At 35.4% G+C, this 19,833-nt stretch overlaps 1 protein-coding gene across 1 annotated transcript; it reads right to left on the bottom strand.

The window, feature by feature from the left end:
- Positions 1 to 4,563: 4,563 nt before the first annotated feature.
- LOC104819930 (flowering-promoting factor 1-like protein 1) lies at positions 4,564 to 5,395 on the bottom strand. Its single transcript, XM_010550238.1, has one exon. The coding sequence runs from the start codon at positions 5,325 to 5,327 to the stop codon at positions 4,965 to 4,967; it is 363 nt and encodes a 120-aa protein (XP_010548540.1). The 5' UTR covers positions 5,328 to 5,395; the 3' UTR covers positions 4,564 to 4,964.
- Positions 5,396 to 19,833: the final 14,438 nt, after the last annotated feature.

The raw sequence follows: 19,833 nt of genomic DNA, 5'->3' as shown, positions 1-19,833 counted from the left end.
CCCTCTTTCCCCTATGTCAGATGAACACTTCGACCACAACGACTCACTAGACCTCCAACTTACCTATCCGACTACCATTGCTATCATTTACAGCACCAACGACCCCCACCAAACAACACATCTAATCCTCACTCTTTAACCAATTTTCTTTCTTATTCACACCTTCAAGGCTTCAACCATACTACCAGACTTTTACTCTCTCTATCAGCACCGAAACTGAACCCACATCTTATACCCAAGCAGCCAAACATGAGTGCTGGTGAGCTACAATGAAACTGGAGCTTGATGCGTTAAATCGAACCCAAACATGGACTGTATGTTCCTTGCCGGAAGGGAAGCATGTTGTTGGTTGTAAATGGCTCTTCAAAGTAAAGTACAACCCAGATGGTTCAGTTGAACGCCACAAAGCTAGGCTTGTGGCAAAGGGATATTCACAACTGCCCGATATAGACTATTTTGATACGTTTACCCCTGTTGCTAAACTGTCCTCTGTCCGTATCTTGATCGCCTTAGCAGCAACGAAGAATTTGATTCTGCATCACATTGATGTCTCCAATGCGTTTCTTAACGGCGATCTATCGGAGGAAATATACATGTCTCTTCCCCCCCGGATATGCTCAGCTTCAGGGGGAGACCTTTCCCTCGAACTCAGTCTGCAAACTTCGCAAATCTCTCTATGGCCTAAAACAGGCCTCTCGATAGTGGAACTAGAAATTAACAATGGTACTTCTGAATGCTGCTTATTCTCAGTGTCAATTTGATCATTCGATGTTTGTAAAGTGCAGGGGCACTTCCATTGTTATCATTCTGATCTACTTGATGACATACTTGTTACTGGGAACGATGTTACTCTGTTTTCTGAGCTCAAGACAGTTCTACAGGCTGAATTCCAGATAAAAGACTTGGGAGAGATGAAGTACTTCCTGAGAATTGAAGTGGCACGATCCCGGAAAGGCATTCAAATATGCCAACGCAAATACACGCTTGAGATGTTAGAAGAATTCGGTCTCCTTGGTTGCAAACGTATAGCTTCACCCATGGAAGCAAAGCTGAAACTCTTGCAGGATACAGGGGAATTGCTGGCAGATCCGGCATCTTACAGAAAATTGATTGGCAAACTGATATACTTATCCGTAACTCGCCCCGACATCAGTTTTCCTGTTACGAAACTTAGCCAATACATGACTAAGCCCCGAGATACACATTTTAACGCAGCATTGAGGGTACTTAAGTATCTCAAGAATGCTTCAGGCCAAGACTTATACTACTCCTCGCAATCTGATTTATCCTTAACAGCATATTCTGACGCCGATTGGGGGGCATGTCCTGACTCTCGAAAGTCTGTAACTGGATATTGCATTTTCCTCGGTAGCTCCCTCGTATCATCTGATGGGATTCTTGGGATCTCTAGAGCGAATTCTATTCCTAAGAGATCGATTCTAGAGTTTGCGCAGCTGATATAAAACAAAAATTTGAATGAAACCCTAGAACCATGCTTCTATGAATCGTAGAAACGTTAGAACGCTTACCTCAATCGATCCGGTGTCTGTATCAATTGAAGAACTCGTCTGATCACGAAAGGGAGGAAGAATACCTCGCCCTCTACACATATCCACACCTCGAGATGGATTCCAACGGTTGGAACTTGTCTGCTAGGATCCGAATCAGCTATTCGGTTTTGCGCTTCGAGAAAACGAGACTTGGAACTCTTATAACTCTTTGGATCTCACCCAAAAAACTTCAAAGTTCTGTACCATACGGCTCAAAAAGTCTCCTCTTTAATTAGGGTTTTAATTTCCTTCTTATAAGGTGATTTAACCCTAATTCGGTCTAATTTTTGAAAACCCGAATGCCGGAACGGACGGTCCATGTGGACCGTCCGTTCCAGAAAAGCCAGAACGGACGGTCTGCCTTCTGCGGACCGTCGGGTCTGGACCTGGTGGACCGTCAGGACTGGCTCTTTCGGTTCGTCCGTTCTAGCCCCTTCCGTCTCGGTTTTTCCGTCGTTTTCTCTGCGTTTTGTCCTTCCCTGCGTGTGTGACCCTGTAGGCTCATTCGATATAGCAGTATAACCCGAAATCTCTATTTCGGATATACAAATCATAGGGGTCTCTAGCAAGACACTATGACTACCTATCTCGAATAGAGTTTGTTCGTGATCTTACGAACGCCAGTGATGATTCCGGCTGATGATCCTTTTGTATCACGATATCATATGTCGAACATAAGGCATGGACAAGCCACCTTATCTAATTCGACTACTTTCTCGTTCATTGAGTTCGACTGTCTGAAATAGACGACGCTCGTCTATAGTGCGGCCACACATTTCTACAGTCTCACTCACACGAGGGACCCAGCGATATCTGTCTCTTTTACGAGAGGTACAAATCCCGTCTTGACTATCTACAATCCAGCATATGATTCGTTTCGTGCCTGATACACGCCTTTATAGTCCTCCTGTTACGCAGGACGTTTGACGTATTCAAAGCACGCAACTCCTCATGTTGGATTCCGTAGATATCTCAGGTCTAAGGATCCAATCATGGAACCGCCATATGAGATTCAAGTCATGACGCTAGTCCATGTGACAATCTCATGCGGGTCAATCCAGTATTCCGTTCTCCAACGAATACCTATGACTGTGATCGTATCCAATACCTATAATCATCTATATGATCATCAATCACACATCATACTAGTCTTAGTATATCATTATTTCCACAATGATACATGACTAGGGAGTTTAGTATTGTTGATAATAATACATGGATTTCACAACATATCTAGTATGCACAACATGTAATGAATCAAACACTTTCATAAAACTATAGAAAGTATCAATACATCAAATGTATCCAAAGAAACTTCACAAACAGTACAACATAGAGCACTAAACCAACATCATGGAAGTCCAAGAAACAGAGCACTGTCTCCCGGAGCAGCGCCGAGTCTGAATACCGAGCCTTGGCACAAACGACCTGCGAGCTTCTCTGGATTTCATCCCTACTCAAGGATATTCAGGTCTACACCCCTCAACCCATCACTCTATTTTGTGACAGCAAATCAACAATCCACATTGCCTCTAATCCGGTTTATCATGAGCGAACCAAGCATATAGAAATGGACTGTCACTTCGTGAGGGATAAGATCAAGTCAGGATTTCTGCAACTATCTCATGTTTCATTTTCGGATCAAATCGCAGACCTTCTGACCAAACCTCTGTATATTGATCAGTTCCATCGTTTGCTTCTCAAGATGGGAATATACAATTTGTACTCTCCATCTTGAGGGGGAGTTTTATGATATGGGTATCAAAAGCAAACGGTTGAAAAAGACTGCACTGGATAGAGACCTGCATACACAAACGTATTATAAGCCGTAAGGAGGTTATCCGACAATGTAGCAGAGTCTGTTATTCCTTAATTTCTTAATCCTCTGTATCTTTATTATTTACGTTTTAGTCCTTATTTATTTATTCATTAGTCCTTAGTTGTACACTATAAATAGATTCCCCAGACGTTTTAAGGAGAGATAGAAAACCTTTTTCGAAAAACACTACGTTCTTCATCTTCTCCAAAGTTTTTCTACATTTCTCTTTGAGCTTTTTCCAAGTTGCGTTAATATCCATCATACTGTTGGAAATTTTCCGTGTTAGATTGAGTTTCGAGTCTCCACATTACCTGTAAATTTGAATCGTTCCTTTTCAAAATATCGTTTTTTCCTCTCTTCTAATATCTTTGACCGAGTTTGACTACGAGTTGAAGGATGGTGCAATTTTTTTTCCCAAATTTAAAATTTTAATTGAATAAAAAAATCCGTAAATTTTTCGAATTAAAAAAAAATTATTCAAAAAAAGTTAATATTCGAATTTATCGTCGTGAGGACAAACTGAATTGATCGGTTCGAAAGAGATAGCAAGTGGGGAACTGCCACGTGGGATGCAGGGAATCGACACGTGGTGTCCCATTTTCGGCACATCTGAAAGTCACGTGCGCCGCAACGTTTCCCCTTCCTTTTGTCATTTCAATGATTTCATCTCCCCAACCTTTGGGACCCTTATCTGATTTGACACACAAAACTCTAATTTTGGACTCCGAACTTTAGATTTTGTCTTCATCTTTCCTCCCAACTCTCCGACCACACCGTACACATTTATATCCAGATAATTTACACATTATTTTCCTAATTAAATACAAATAATATGATACTACCTACCGTTCAATTTCAAATTTCATATGGTTTTAATTTTTATTTTATTTTTTCAGAACTAATGTCTGCTAGTTTAATGCAATAACTTATCTTAGCTTTTATTTTAAATTCATACGGTTTAGTAGAAATGCCACATTCTACACTATAGCGTATTTCATATCTTTGGGGTCTTATATATGCATACATTCAGGTTATAGTTCGAAATAATATATATATATATATATATATATGTATTACAAACTACTATGTGTAATTTCACTAACACAATTCTGGTATCGGTAAGATATATAGAATGTTATAGAGAGAAGCTTGACCAAGAGGATATGAACAAGAATTTAGGAATCAAATCATATGTTATATCACAAACCGCTGCAATTTCATTAAGTCCTAGACAATATCCCGAACCAGCAGATTAAACACAGCTGACATATATAATATTATATATTATAAATTACAAACCGACACGATACTGGAAAAAGAAACAAAAAACACCACGGAAGATCAAAAGACCACAAAGAAAAAAAAAAGAGAGAATTAATTAAACATAAATAAGAAATTCTCGACTCTCTATATATAAGATGTTCTTCACGGCTTCGTACGGAAACGTGCATGCGAGTACAGTTCCGATAAAAACTCCTCCGACACAAACTACATAGGATATGATACACATATACAGATACATGTATACATATATACACACATGAATATAAGTAAGTGAGCGAGACGATTAGGTCGAACCAGTTTGGTTTTGATCATTACATGTCTCGGACATGGAAGATGTTAGGGTTCTTGACGACGATGTCGTACATGTGGATGGAGTTGAACTTGAGGAAATCACGGGGCAGAGAAATGAGATCGATCGATGATTTCTTGTGGAATTGAATGAGATCGGAGTTTTCGCCGCCATAGTAACGTTCCCATCCCAAACTCACCAAGATTCTCTCAAGAGAACCGTACGAGGAAACAACCTCGCCGGTCGGGAGATGAAAAAGAATCTTCTTCCTCATTCTCTGCTGCTGGCCGCCGGAAGATTCCGTCGACTCTCCGGCGCCGGATTGGTTGTAAGGGTTCTCTACCAACCTCATCACCCCGTTCTTGAACACCCACACACCAGACATTGTGATGATGGCGATGATGATGATGCGTTAGGGTTTTGTAGGGTTTTTGAATTTGTTTTCTCTGTTTAACTGTGATGAGTTTGTTTGGAGGAGAGGGAGACGGTGACGAGGGGTATATATAAGTGTTGGTAAAAGTCGATTGTGACAAATAAATAAATAAATAAATAAATATATGTTATGCAGAAATTACGAAATTCTTGAATTTTCCTAAAGTAAGAATCTTACAGACAATCTTCCACCAATATTATTTATTCTTTCTATTTCCAGAAAGAGAATATATCTCTTACTTAAAAATTAAATTTATATTCAGAAATAAAAAATACAATCTAAAAATTCAGATATATATATATCAGAATCATCTTATGATTCATAGATGGTTTAACCATAGTGTATATCAGTATATACATATATTCATAATATATTTCTTTCGATGTTTCATAAATCATCTAATTTGGAAATTGTTTCTGTAATATTGAATTTACTTTTAGATATTCACCACGAATATGAGAATTAGCGGGAAAAGAATATAGATATTGTGGGGGCCCGCAAACACGGGATTGGTTTTCTTAGGATAAGAATCTCTTTTCTTTTCCCATATTATTTTAACCAATCACTAATTTGTTGTTTTTAAATTTTTAAATGAAGAATCTTTGGTATGATATAACAAAAATTTTAGATTATAGCTATCAGATTTAATCATTCGTATATAAAGTGCACAAACGGCAAGGAATCTGATAGTTTATATTAGCTCAAGTTGATGTGGGTTAGGTAACATCCGATCCCAAAAATATAATAATGTTTTTAAACCATGAAAAAGGCAGATCTTTATTTTTTCGGATAGGCATCAGATAAATTCTCATATATATATATATATATATATGTGTGTATATATATATATATATGACAGCATGTAAACTCACACAATATAATAGATACTAATTCTGGACTGTAAATTTTTAATTATCCCGAATGATATAAAATGCTTTATATGAAATATAAAATACAGATGCAATTATAGTATTTTGCCCAAAAGCAATTAATATTATAGTTATACACAAGTGCCATTATTTGCATTGGTTTTTGCTTAAATGGCGTTAACGTTTGCATGTCTGTTTTTATATTTATTAAAAATTGTTTTTTGATAATCCAGAAATTCACCGTTTATTAAATATTGTTAACCGATCTGAAATGACAAACTAAATTTACCAAACCGCTATCAAAATCTCTTGATATTTTATTATCACTTTTATACACATCGATCTCTCATATTCTTTAATAGAAAAAAAGAAAATAATGGAGAATCATTAGATTTCTCATTATTTAACATAAATCATTACAATATTTATAGATAATAAATAGAATCACACAATTTCTTATTTAATCAATATAAATATCTAAAATATAGAAATAATATCAAATATAAATATTACATAATATTATTATAATTTTCTCAAATCTTCTTATGTCGATCTTATATAATATTCTTCATATTTTTTTGATACGCTCCGTCAAATTCAAAAAGATTAGAAACAACCGTTTGAGTTTGAATTCTAAAACTAATAGTTAGATTTTAAAATGCCGGTGTAACGCAAATGTGCAGTGCAGATGCACAGTGGTGTAATGAAATCAGATAGCATAATAGTAATGTTGATGGCGCAGAAAGACGCGGTGGTTTAGTGGCTAGACCAAAAAAAGGGAGAAAAATGATGCAAAACGGCTAAAGTTGGAAAAAAGAAAGAAGAAAATGACGCAAATGCATGGGTTGATATAGGGTTCGACTGGTTGTACCGCAGCGGTTGCGGTTGCGGGTGACAGCGTTTTCAGAACGTTTGATAGCGATTATAAATGATTAGTACTGACTGGTTGAGAAGTTGCTGTTGGTAGCGATTGCGGGTGGGTGCAGTTAGAAGTGAATGGTTCATTACGGTTGCGGTTGCGTTTTGATATAAATTGTCAAAAAAAATATTATTTAAAAATAATTTTTTATAATAGTTTTAATTGAAGTTTTCGTATCATTTGATAAAAATTATTTACTAAATTTATAATAATTAAATAATAAATTTAAAATAGAAATATTATCAATTTAATTTATTTTGAGTAAAAAAATAATTTTATTATAAAAATTATTAAAAATAATCATTATTAAACTTAAAAATTATACTATTGTATTTTTTTTATTAAAATATAATACTAAAAAATAATATCAAATCATAACACTAAACAAAATCATCACCAATATATATATTAATGTTTTATATAATTTCTAATAAAAATATTTTAGTTTTTTTGTCAAAACGCCGGAAACCGCTACCAAAACGCAAGTTGGAAGTTGCGATTAGAAAACACAAGTTTGGTTGCGGTTGCGGTTGGTTGCGGTTCAACCAGTCAGTTTTTTAATCGTCCGCAACTGTCGGAAATCGCAACCGCTCCGTTTGCGGGTGGCGGCGGTGCAACCAGTCGCCCCCATAGTTTTGCAGTGAAGAGGCTAAAAGTTGGATTTAAAAGAGATCAACACGACATTTAGTTGTATAGAATCAGATAACATGATAGAGAAAATGGTGAAGAATCATTAGATTTCTAAATATTCAATATAAAATATTATAATATTTGAGTAGAAAATAGAATCATATAATATTTTATTTAATCAATATAAATATCTAAATTAAATTAAATTTTTGCTTTGAATATGAGTCTATATATCGTACATGCATGCGTGAACATTTTCACTCAAACATCTATCAAGCGAAGATCGATTCTATCTCAATACAATACTCATAACAACAAGAAAAAGTAAAAAAAAAAAAAAAAAACTTTTGTGTATAGAAGAATCTCAACAAAAAATAAAATTATGCAATCTCAATTTTTTTTTTAAAGGAAGAGCCATGATAGGTAGAGGACCGCACCTTTCTAGGGTTTTTTCTTTATATTCCTTTAAAAAAATAAAAAAATAAAAGTAAGATTAGCTTATAGTATTTTTGGATACATGTAATGCTGCAACTCAAGGCGTCGAGGTCACGTGGACTCTATGGTCCATTATACTTCTGCGGGGGCCAAGTCTCGAACATTCTACCTTTCACTGAAAATCCTATTACGACGACATTATTTTATTTTTTTTTGGTAACGGACGACATTAATTTTTGCATACACACACAATGCTATTGTTTAATTGATTAAAATATCAAATTGAAAATGTTTTTCAGATATCAATGAATTGGTTAAGCATTAGCTTTTAACTTCTTTCAGTCTCCTACTTATTAGATATGGCAAATAGTATATTTCTCATCTATAATTTGTATTTAACATTATTTTAAATGTATCCCAACCATATAATTAGATCATTATCATCGTTTAATTGATTTTGAAAGTAGAATACGATTTTGATACATGAAGAATCTATAAAGGATGAATATGAGTATAACCAGCTGAAAGGTTATATTTTCTTTCTTTGTGTGATATTGCTTACTATGATGAAAGTTGGAAGAGTTCGTCAGTGCGGATCACATAGACAAGGAGCGGCTCCCTGACTTCCACTAAGGGCAGAAAGATACAGGAATGAATCAAATACACCGGAATGAAAGAGATCCGATGACTGTATAGGTATAGGACTATACGATCTAAGATAACATAAAAAAATTAGTTAGCTATTCATAGTAACAAAGTGTACATACCTTTTCGGTTGACTATCCCGAAAAAACTTCAAAATTAAGCATGTTGATTCTGGAACAATTAAAAGATGAGTGGCATACTCGAACGTATCTCGCTATGCGTGCGAGTTAGGAAAAAGCACGTTGGAAGGTCTCGTGTTGGTATGTGAGGACAATTTCGATATTTCGTAGCTCGTGTGTCGTTACAAATGGTATCAAAGGCGATACTCTCTCAGTATGTTATGGTTCAAAGATAAACCAGGTAGAAATTGGTGGACCTGCGATATCCCGAACTATGATGAAGGTTGAGAGTGTTCATAGGTGCAGATGATACGAATAAGGAACAACTCCCCGAATACCACTAAAAACCGATTGCCTATATATTACATATATCCTTATGAATATGTACGCATATATATGCATATATATTATAAATCTTGTCGGGTGAAAATTGACGGGAAAAACTTAGAGACGGCCAAACGTGGATTCAAGATTCTCCGGGAAAGTGAAATTGTCACTCTTTTAGTTGACAGGAAATTAAAAAAATATATATATATCGTATATATAATAAACATACCATAATTCTATAGAGCCTGAGAATAACATCAACACAGGCACACAAACTTTCTTGAATTTCTTCCTAATTATGACTATATATTGATAACAAAACTATAATAAACGAGGTCATTTATTATTTATTTAATTTTGTAGTTAAATTTGGAGATGGAGGATGTATAAAGTTGGAAAAAAGAAAGAAGAAAATGACGCAAATGCATGGGTTGATATAGGGTTCGACTGGTTGTACCGCAGCGGTTGCGGTTGCGGGTGACAGCGTTTTCAGAACGTTTGATAGCGGGGGGGAATTGCTTTTCGGCTTTCGGAAGACAGAACCCAAACCACTGTGGTTTCTCTCTCTGTGTTCCTCTTTTTGTTTACCACTTGAGGTCCCTTCTACGTTGACATTTTTTTTATTAAACTTTTTTTGTTTATTTTTTTTGGTGAATTTTTTTATTAAACTTAATATATCTAGCTAGACTAACAATTTTTATTATTTCAGAAAAAAATAATACATGCATGACTAATTGCATCTTAAGCGTATTGTACATATAATTTAGATATGACTTTTTGTGGGTTCTCGATCTGTGGCTTGATTTCATCACGTTCGACTCAGATCATATACCTAATATGTGTGTATATAATTTCATTATACATTTTAACAAAAATAACATTATACATGCATGCATGTGACAGTTGAAAAGGATAATTTCCTCGTGGGTTTTTGCCCCATCTGTCCTTGTCGCTTGGTTTATTCATCTCCTTTGTTCCTGCAATGGATAAATATGTAAGAACGGTCTACATCACACACACACACACACATATATATATAATATACTACAAGAACAAAGGGGATGATGTTGGTGAAGTGTTTCTAGAGAGTTCCAAGATGCTTGAATTCTTCTTGCCCAATTGTAATGGATAAGGACGTAAGAAGTGTCTACATTTAATTTAGGTAAACATAAGTTTTGCACTGGTTGACTATATTTAATTATGATAATTGATAACTTTAAAATAAGATCAGAGTAGATTTAATCTCACAAAGACAAGTGGAATTTATATAATGGCTAGACAATCTCTTATTACTTTTGTATTAGATTAGTTATATATTGTTCTAAAAGAAAGGAAAAAAACCATGAACCACATTACCCTAAAATACTGTATCAAATTTAAGTTCTAAAAAAAAGTTGTAATTAATAATGTTCATAGTTTAGAAAGTTTACGTTGAAATTCTAAAGAAAAAACATACATTATAACTCTTTTTAATTAGAATATTGTTTTAGGCTAATATAATAAATTTTACCCGGATAGATTAACTGGTAAAATGAAGATGAAAAACTCAGTCTGAGATTATCCAATACAACAAAAAGTTATATAATAAATTTATAGATTATTTTTATTCTTTTATAGACGGTGGTGACACAAATAAAATCAATTGTATTTTGATAAATAATAAAACCATTAAGTTAAAAACCCTAATTCTTATAAGATTATATATCATTTTCCAGTTTCTCCATATTGATATAAAAAAAATGTGAGTATTAGGAACACAAAAAGCTTCGGTGAAAATCTGTGTGAAGACTTGAGAGTGACGGAAGAAAACGATGGAGGATCAATGGTTCCCAGCTCATCCTTAGATTCTACAGCTTATATTACTTTGATTCATGAAATTGACACTATTTTATTTTATTATATCATATAACTGATATTGCTGTTTCTACCATTTTTTTTATAATTCGAAAATTCATCACAATTTTTTTCAACTATATTTTTCAAAAAATTGAAGAAATCCATATTAATATATCTCCATAAATGAAAACTCCAATGTGGATTAGGAATTAGGAATGAACTTTATTTTTTTTACCAATTGATCCACCTAATTTTAAATCTATTTATTTATATTTTTTTCATCGTTCTAACGAAATAAAACGATGCATCTCATATCTATATATACTCGAAGGAATCAGCATATTTATATATATAGTATTCTGTGTTTTATTTTATTATAAATTAAAGTATATTGTTCAGAAAGTGTGACTAAAAAATGACTCAATGGTATTTAATGAACACGTCATTCTCGATAAATATGAAAGTTTTAAATTCTTTAGTAATAAGGGTTATTTACATGTAAGAATTTCTAAAATTTCAAATAATCGTTTAGAGTTTTAAATATCAAATATCGTTAATATATATGTATTTGCGTTTATTTCTTGTGAGATACCTTTATCAACCAAATCATCAAAAAGGTTGTAATGGTCGGTTAACAAAGAGAGTATGAACTTTGAATTGCCAAATGAAATATTTAGATTGCACACCACAAAGATCATGTTAGAAAAAACAAAAAAACTCAAAAATATTTCTAAGTGTAGTCAAGGCTTGAGTTCTACTCAATCTCCGCAAAACGATTATGCCCTGTTATCAAGTGGTTACGGTTTTAGCACTCGTCTCCAAGATACAACAACTACGATTATGCAAAAGTATCACTTACTTTTGAAGAATCTGGCGAACTACAAAAGTTCAGAACTAATTTACAAGAAGAAAAGAGAGAAAGAATTCTGATATAAGAGAAGATGTCAGAAAAATGAGATGCATAAATCGTTCACTAAGACCCCTTATTTATAGTTTTCTAAAGATGACTTGAAAAGGTTTAAAGTTAGGAAACTGTTTGGTCCGAATGAGCACCAGTGGAAATTCACACCAGTTTAGTGAAAACTGTCTGGTCTGAATAGGCACCAACAGAAACTCACACCAATTTGGTGAAACTTCCACGAGTTTGAAATTTTGAATAAACCCACATCGGTTAGAAGCAACATTTCGCTTCAACCAGTTGTCCGAGAGGTAAACTCGCAAAGGTATTAGCACATAAGCTCGTTTTCTCCTTTAAGGGAAATTAGAGGATAAAACTTATCCAAATAAATATTTATTTATTTATTGAAAAGAAATGCATGGCAAAATCTTTATTTATAACCACGAGCTCATTCCTTTTTCCTTCTTCATCACCGATGTGAAGATTTCACATAGTGATTTTTTTTTTTATCGAAAAATCAAGACTAATTTTCCTTCCTTTTTCCACTTTCCAATGAGCCATGTGGGGACCATCAAGGTACTATTTAATTATTTAATTTTCATTCAACATATATATATGTGTATATATATATATATTCCTACAATCCCCCATATAAATGACAATTAAAATGAGCCTAAGCTTTTTTTTCTCTCAAGATAGTTTCAAAGAATTATTATTGCATCAGGATAGATGGTTTTTTGCCTTGAACCTTCCTTAGTGATATATTGTCGGACATATTAACCAGTTGGTAGATATGATGTCTTGAATCCCCAATTTTCTAATATATGTCGAGACAACCAACATTCACACAATAATATTTCTTACTTTCATTTTAGTTCTCATGTTGTTGTCTGTTTCGGCCATGGACCGTATCTTGGTTTCATAAGCGTTTCTCTCTATAGCAACGACCATAACTCTTCACTTATATAGGCGATCTTACTCACCGAACTTTATACCGAAAGTACTCTGCCATACTCTACCTGATTAAGGGGGTAGGAATTATTAAGAATTCAAGATTGAATTTAGCCTCACCACGATACACAGACTTTTCTTACACTTGGATTATCGTTTTAGAAATGAGATGAAAATAAATTTCCAAGTGTTCAACTGAACTTCCATAACTTGGTTTCCCATTGAACCAAGATTTTGGGATCTCCAGTCAGCAATGTTGGGTTATCGCTATGATCATTCTTTAATTCATGGATTTTAATCTCATTCCTCTCGATAACTTGTACAATTGATCTCGATTAAGGCCTTTCGTTAGTGGATCTGCTAAGTTTTCCTTAGACTTAACATAATCCATGGTTATTACACCATTTGAGATCAATCGTCTAATGGTATTATGTCTACGACGAATATATCGAGATTTACCATTGTACATACTATTTTGTGCCTACCAATTATTGATGTATTATCATAGTGTATCATAATAGCAGACACAAGTTTATTCCAATCTGAAATATCTTCTAGAAAGTTATGAAGCCATTCAGCTTCTTCCCCAGCCTTATCTAAGGCTATAAACTCAGACTCCATTGTAGATCGAGCTATACACGTTTGTCTGGAAGATTTCCATGAGACTGCTCCTCCACCGATTGTAAATACATAACCACTAGTAGCTTTGGAGTCATTGGTATCTGATATCCAGTTAGCATCGTTGTAACCTTATAACACAGGTGGATACCTAGAATAACATAAACCATGATTCAAGGTATATTTCAAGTAAATAAGTACCCTTATCAAAGCTTTCAAGTGATCCTCATTTGGATTACTTGTGAATCTACTCAAATAGTTCACTGCATATGCAATATCAGGTCTAGTACAATTAGTTAGATACATTAAACTACCAATGATCCTTGCATATTCCACTTGAGAAACTGGATCTCTTCGATTTTTACCTAGATGACAACTAATGTCAACAGGTGTTCTAGTTAGAATACAGTCAAACTGATTGAATTTCTTAAGAACAGTCTCAACATAGTGAGATTGTAATAAGAAAATTCCTTCTGATCCTTTTAAAATTTTTATCCCTAGATTGATATCAGCTTGACCCATGTCTTTCATGTCAAAATGTTTCTTCAACATTTTCTTTGTATTCATGACTATATCATGAGTATTTCCCAAGACTAACATATCGTCTACATATAAATATACAATGACGTATTCATTTGCATTATTTTTAATTTAGACGCATTTATCGCATTCATTGATTTAAAATCCATTTGACAACATCGTTGTGTCAAATTTAGCATGTCACTGTTTAGGTGCATGTTTTAATCTGTAAAGGGATTTAACTAGTTTGCACATTTTTCTTTCTTTTCCGGGAACCATAAACCCTTCAGTTTGTTGCATGTAAATTTCTTCTTCCAACTCGCCATTCAAAAATGTCATTTTTACATCCATTTGATGTATTTCTAAATTGTATAATGCTGTTATAGCAATTAATATCCTTATAGACGTAATTCGAGTTACTGGAGAATAAGTATCGAAGAAATCATGTCCTTCGATCTTTTTGTATCCTTTGGCTAATAGTCTAGCTTTGTATTTATCAATTGATCCATCTGCTTTATATTTTTTTTAGGACCCATTTACATCCTAGAGGTTTACATCGCGGTGGGAGATCAACTAACTCCCAAGTATGGTTATGCATGATGGACTCAATTTCGCTATTTACAGCTTCTTTCCATAACAGAGTTTTTGGACTTGAGAACACCTCTTGCAAAGTTCTCGGTTCATTTTCTACCATATATGATAGAAAATCAGGACTAAAAGACTTTTTCACTTTTATCCTTTTACTACGTCTTGGTTCATCTTACTCAGATGTCTCAATTGCAGTTTTGTATGTTCTTTTGTTAGAACTTATTTCTTACTATCTCTTTGCCGGAAAAATATCTTCAAAGAATACTGCATTTCTGGACTCAATCGTCATTCCTTCAGTTAGATCAGAAATTTCAGATTTATGTACCAAAAAGCGATAAACACTGTTGTTTTGTGCATATCCAATAAAGATACAGTCGACAGTTTTAGGTCCAATCCTAACTTGCTTAGACTTAGGTATTTCTACTTTAGCCAAACACCCCCACACTTTGAGGTATTTATAGAATGATTGTCGTCCTTTCCATAACTTATATGGAGTGATATTCATTGTTTTATGGAGAATCTTATTGAGAATATGTTTTGTTGAAAGTATAGCTTCCCCCCTCAAGTTTTGAGGTAGTCCTGAACTTATAATCATTGCATTCATCATCTCCTTAAGAGTACGATTCTTACGTTAAACAATTCCGTTCAATTGTGGAGACTATGGAGCCGTAGATTGATGGATTATTCTAGACTCGACACAAAACCAAGGTGACATATTCTTCACCTTTATCACTTCAAATCATTTTGATTCTACCAGTGTGTTGGTTTTCAACCTCGTTCTTATACATTTTAAAAGCATCTAGAGCTTCGTCTTTACTTCTCAAAAGATACATTACAGTACATTTTACAATCATCAATAAATGTGATGAAATACTTTTTACCACCTCTTGTTTGTACAAACTTTAAATCATATATATCGGTATGAATTAATTCAAGAGGTTTCGTTGATCTTTCCACCGAGTGAAAATGCGTTTTTGTCATCTTTGCTTCAACGCAGACTTCACACTTTTGAGAGTCTATTTTGAACTTTGGAATGAGTTCCAAGTGCACTAACTTTCTCAATGTATTTGTAGTTTACATGTCCTAATCTATCATGCCATAAATTAGAACACTTAGTCAGATAGGAAGAACTCTTCTCTTTATTATCAAGATTACGAAGTACAATCATTACATTGAGTTTGTAGAGCCCCTTATCGAGGTATCCTCTTCCTACAAATAGTCCATTCTTGGACAATACAACTTTGCTAGATTCTATAACTAACCTAAATCCCTCCTTATCTAGTAGGGACCCTGACACCAGGTCCTTGCGGATGTCTGGGATATGCAGAACATCAATGAGCGTTAACTCATTTTCAGATGTCATCTTCAACACCACTCTTCCAAATCCAACTATCGCAGATGTCTCGTTGTTAGCCATGTACAACTTCTTTCCGTTGATGGGAATGTGAGACGAAAACATTTCTTTGTCGACACATATGTGGCTTATCGCACCTGAGTCAATCCACCACGTTTTGGGATTATCCACCGTGTTAGCTTCGAAGACTACTGCGTTCAAGGACACCTCGTCAAAATCCAATGGAACGGTGCAATTTGTGACTAGGTGAGCCTCCTTCTTGGGATTCCGACAATCTTTAGCAAGATGGTTCGTCTTTCTGCTGTTGTAGCAATTTTCTTTGAATTTCTTGGCTTTGGAAGTTTTTTGAAATATTTTCTCTTCTTTCCCGTACTGGGTTCTGCAAAGTTGACATTGGCTTCCATTGTCTTCTTATCGCTTTTGACTTCAGCCCGACGGTTGTTTTCTTCGATCTGAAGTCTCACGATCAAGTCTTCGAGCCCTATCTTCTTGCGTTTATGCTTGAGATAGTTCTTGAAATCTTTCCACATCGGTGGTAACTTCTCAATGATAGCGGCTACTTCATTCCCTCAGAAATGATTTCATGAAGATTCACTCAACTTCATTCCCTTAGAAATGATAGCGGCCACATCGGTGAAAAGATTCACTCAACTTCATTCCCTCATAAATAATTTCATGAAGAATGAGTTGTATTTCTTACCTTGGCTGATCACCGATCTGGCATCAACCATTTTGAAGTTGAGGAATTTTCCGACGACAAACTTCTTTGTGCCAGCATCCTCCGTTTTATACTTCTTGTCTAAGGACTAGCAGAGTTCCTTAGCCCTTTGGATTTGACTGTATATATTATACAGTGCATCATCCATTCCGTTTAACACATAATTTCTGCAAAAAAAATCTCCATGGATCCATGCATCATAGGCGGTCTTTCGTTCTGTGTTGGTTTCTTCATCCGAGACCACATGTGGATCCTTAGAAAGAAATCGAGCCAAACTCAAGGTAGTCAGATAGAAAAACATTTTCTGTTGCCACCTTTAAAAGTCCACACCAGTGAATGCCGATTTCTCCTCTTGTGTAGGAACAAATCCTACCGGGGTCGTTCCTTGGGCAAAAACGAAGCTTGCTGGAATGGTTCTTTGTGCAGGAACAATCCCTCTTGGAGTACTTGAAACACTGTCCATGTCTTATAGATACAAATAATCGTCTTGCGACTGTTAGAAAAAAAAAGTGTTTCGAGTATAGCCGAGACCTGAGTTCTACTCAATCTCCCAAGACGATTATGCCCCATTATCAAGTGGTTACGGTTTCGACACTCGTCTCTAAGATACAACGACTACTATTATGCAAAAGTACCACTTACTTTTGAAGATTCCGGCGAAGTACAAAAGTTCGGAACTAACTTAGAAGAAGGAAAGAGAGAAGGAATTTTTCTGATATAAGAGAAAATGTCAGAAAAATGGGATGTAGAAATCGTTCACTAAGGCCCCCTTTTATAGTTTTCTAAGGATGGTTTGAAAAAGTTTAAAGTTAGAAAAGCGTCTGGTCCGAATGGGCACTAGTGAAAATTCGCACCAGTTTGGTGAAAACTGTCTGGACTGAATAGGCACCAGCATAAACTCACACCACACTACAAAAAAATCACTCATTTCCAATGCAAATCCGTTGAAAATTTTTCAATGGATTTTCAACGTCAACGACGATTTCCGTTAAAATTCCGTTGAAATTTTCAATGGATATCTGTTGGAAACGTCCGACGGAAATTTTTAACGGAATTTTCAACGTATTCAATTAAAAAATTGGGTTGAAAATTAACAAACGATATTTCCAACGGATTTCCTTTCAACGGATGTCGGTTAGAAATTTCCAACGGAATTCCAACGGATTTCGGTTAGAATTTTTTTTAAAAAATTTCAACAGAGTTCCAACGAATATCGGTTGGAAATTTAGATTTCAGTTGAAAAAATCAATTGAAAAATATATATATTAATACATATTTATTTATATACATATATAATATATTTTTATATGTAAAAATATAATGTATTTATACATACATATATATATACGAATAAATATATATATATCGATATGTATATATTATTTACACGTAATATATATATATATATATATATATATATGAATTCGAATGTGTATATACGTAAATATATATACATATATACGTAAAAATTTTCATATATTTATATATGTATATGTGTATGTGTGTATGTATATATTGTTGGGTTATCTACGGGTTCCTAGCATGCGATCATATCGATCTAGGGTTTGGTTTACTAGGTTTCATGCAGCGGAAGAAAGATCTTAACCTAGTCAAACGTCACACGCAACCAAACTCGCAAAACCCGAAAGACCGTATATATCACCGAGGGAATCGTTACTTACCTCGTTCTCGATGAGACTTGAAGTTTATTTCGATCCGGGGCCTGTTCTAAATCACCTAGGATTGAAGTTACAGTCCCTCTACATGTATCCACACCGACAGGAAGGATTCCAAACGATTTGGAACGAATCTGCTAGGATTAGTGAAGAAAAGGGTAACTCAAGAGACGAGATCCAATCCCGGGACAATAGAAATCGAAGAGAACAGGTTCTCTAGGGTTCTAGGATGTATCTCTGAGTTTTAGGTCGGCCTTAATTAAGTTTGGACGAAATCCTAAACTTAAATAAGATTAGAAAACCCTAAAATCGAGTTATGGAAATTTTCCAGATCCCGGTCCGCCGGAGCAGGAGCTTGGTCCGGCGGACCAGGCTTACTCAGCTGCCCTCGGACCATCTAACCTGGAGCCTTTGTCCGGCTGACCAAGATTGGTCAACCCAGTCTGACTCATCTTTTCTCGGTCCGCCTGTCCCAGAGTCTGGTCCGGGGCTGACCAACTCTTGGTCAGCCGGACCAGACCTGGACAAATGACCGTGGACCGAGCTTCCGGACCTCCTGGACTGACCAAACTTGGTCCGGGGCTGACCAAACTTGGTCAGCTCCGGACCAACGCACTGAAAACTTCTTTTCGTGCTCGTTTCAGTCAAATCTCGTTTCCATTCTTCGGATTCTTCACATATAAGTCCATCCCTATTGGTGTGTGACCGTGTAGGCCCATTCTAAGTGGTAGTGACTTTAGGAACCTTTCCCGAACCACAAGTCATGGTTAGCCTCTAGCAAGACGCCATGACCACCCACTTAGAATTGAGTTAGAGGTGATCTAACCAAGGCATTAACAGCTCGAATTCTGATCCTTTGTCTCACGATATCATAAGTTGAACAAGGGCATGGTTTGAGCCACCCTTCAAGTTCAACTGCTTTCTCGTCTTGGCAAATCGACTAGTAAAATAGATGCAACTTCATCTATAGCGTGGCCACGCGTTTTCATAGTCCGACTTCCACGAGGGGGTCCAGCGATATCTCTCCTGTTAAGGAGGTGACAAGTCCCATATTACATGTCTACTATCTCCGTATGATTCGTGAACGTATCTGATCAACGCCGTTATAATCATCCGGTTAAAGACGACGTTTGACGCAGTCATGACACGCCACTCCTCATATCAGATACTCTAGACATCTCAGGTATGAGGATCCATAAACGAACCGCTGTATGAGATTCAAGTCATGACTCTGTCCATGTGACAATCTGATGCGGGTCATCCAGTCACTCGTTCACAACGAGTACCCATGATTGTGATCTACATCCAATGCGTTGATCACACCTCATGCTAGTCTTGATTCAACATTGTTCCCAC

The sequence above is a fragment of the Tarenaya hassleriana genome, unplaced genomic scaffold (genome assembly GCF_000463585.1).
Source record: "Tarenaya hassleriana unplaced genomic scaffold, ASM46358v1 Cleome3, whole genome shotgun sequence".
NCBI lineage: Eukaryota > Viridiplantae > Streptophyta > Magnoliopsida > Brassicales > Cleomaceae > Tarenaya > Tarenaya hassleriana.
This window is presented reverse-complemented; position numbering and strand designations above follow the sequence as displayed.

Excerpts from the sequence above, each read along its gene's own strand:
- LOC104819930 (XM_010550238.1), bottom strand. The coding sequence starts at position 5,327 with ATGTCTGGTGTGTGGGTGTTCAAGAACGGGGTGATGAGGTTGGTAGAG.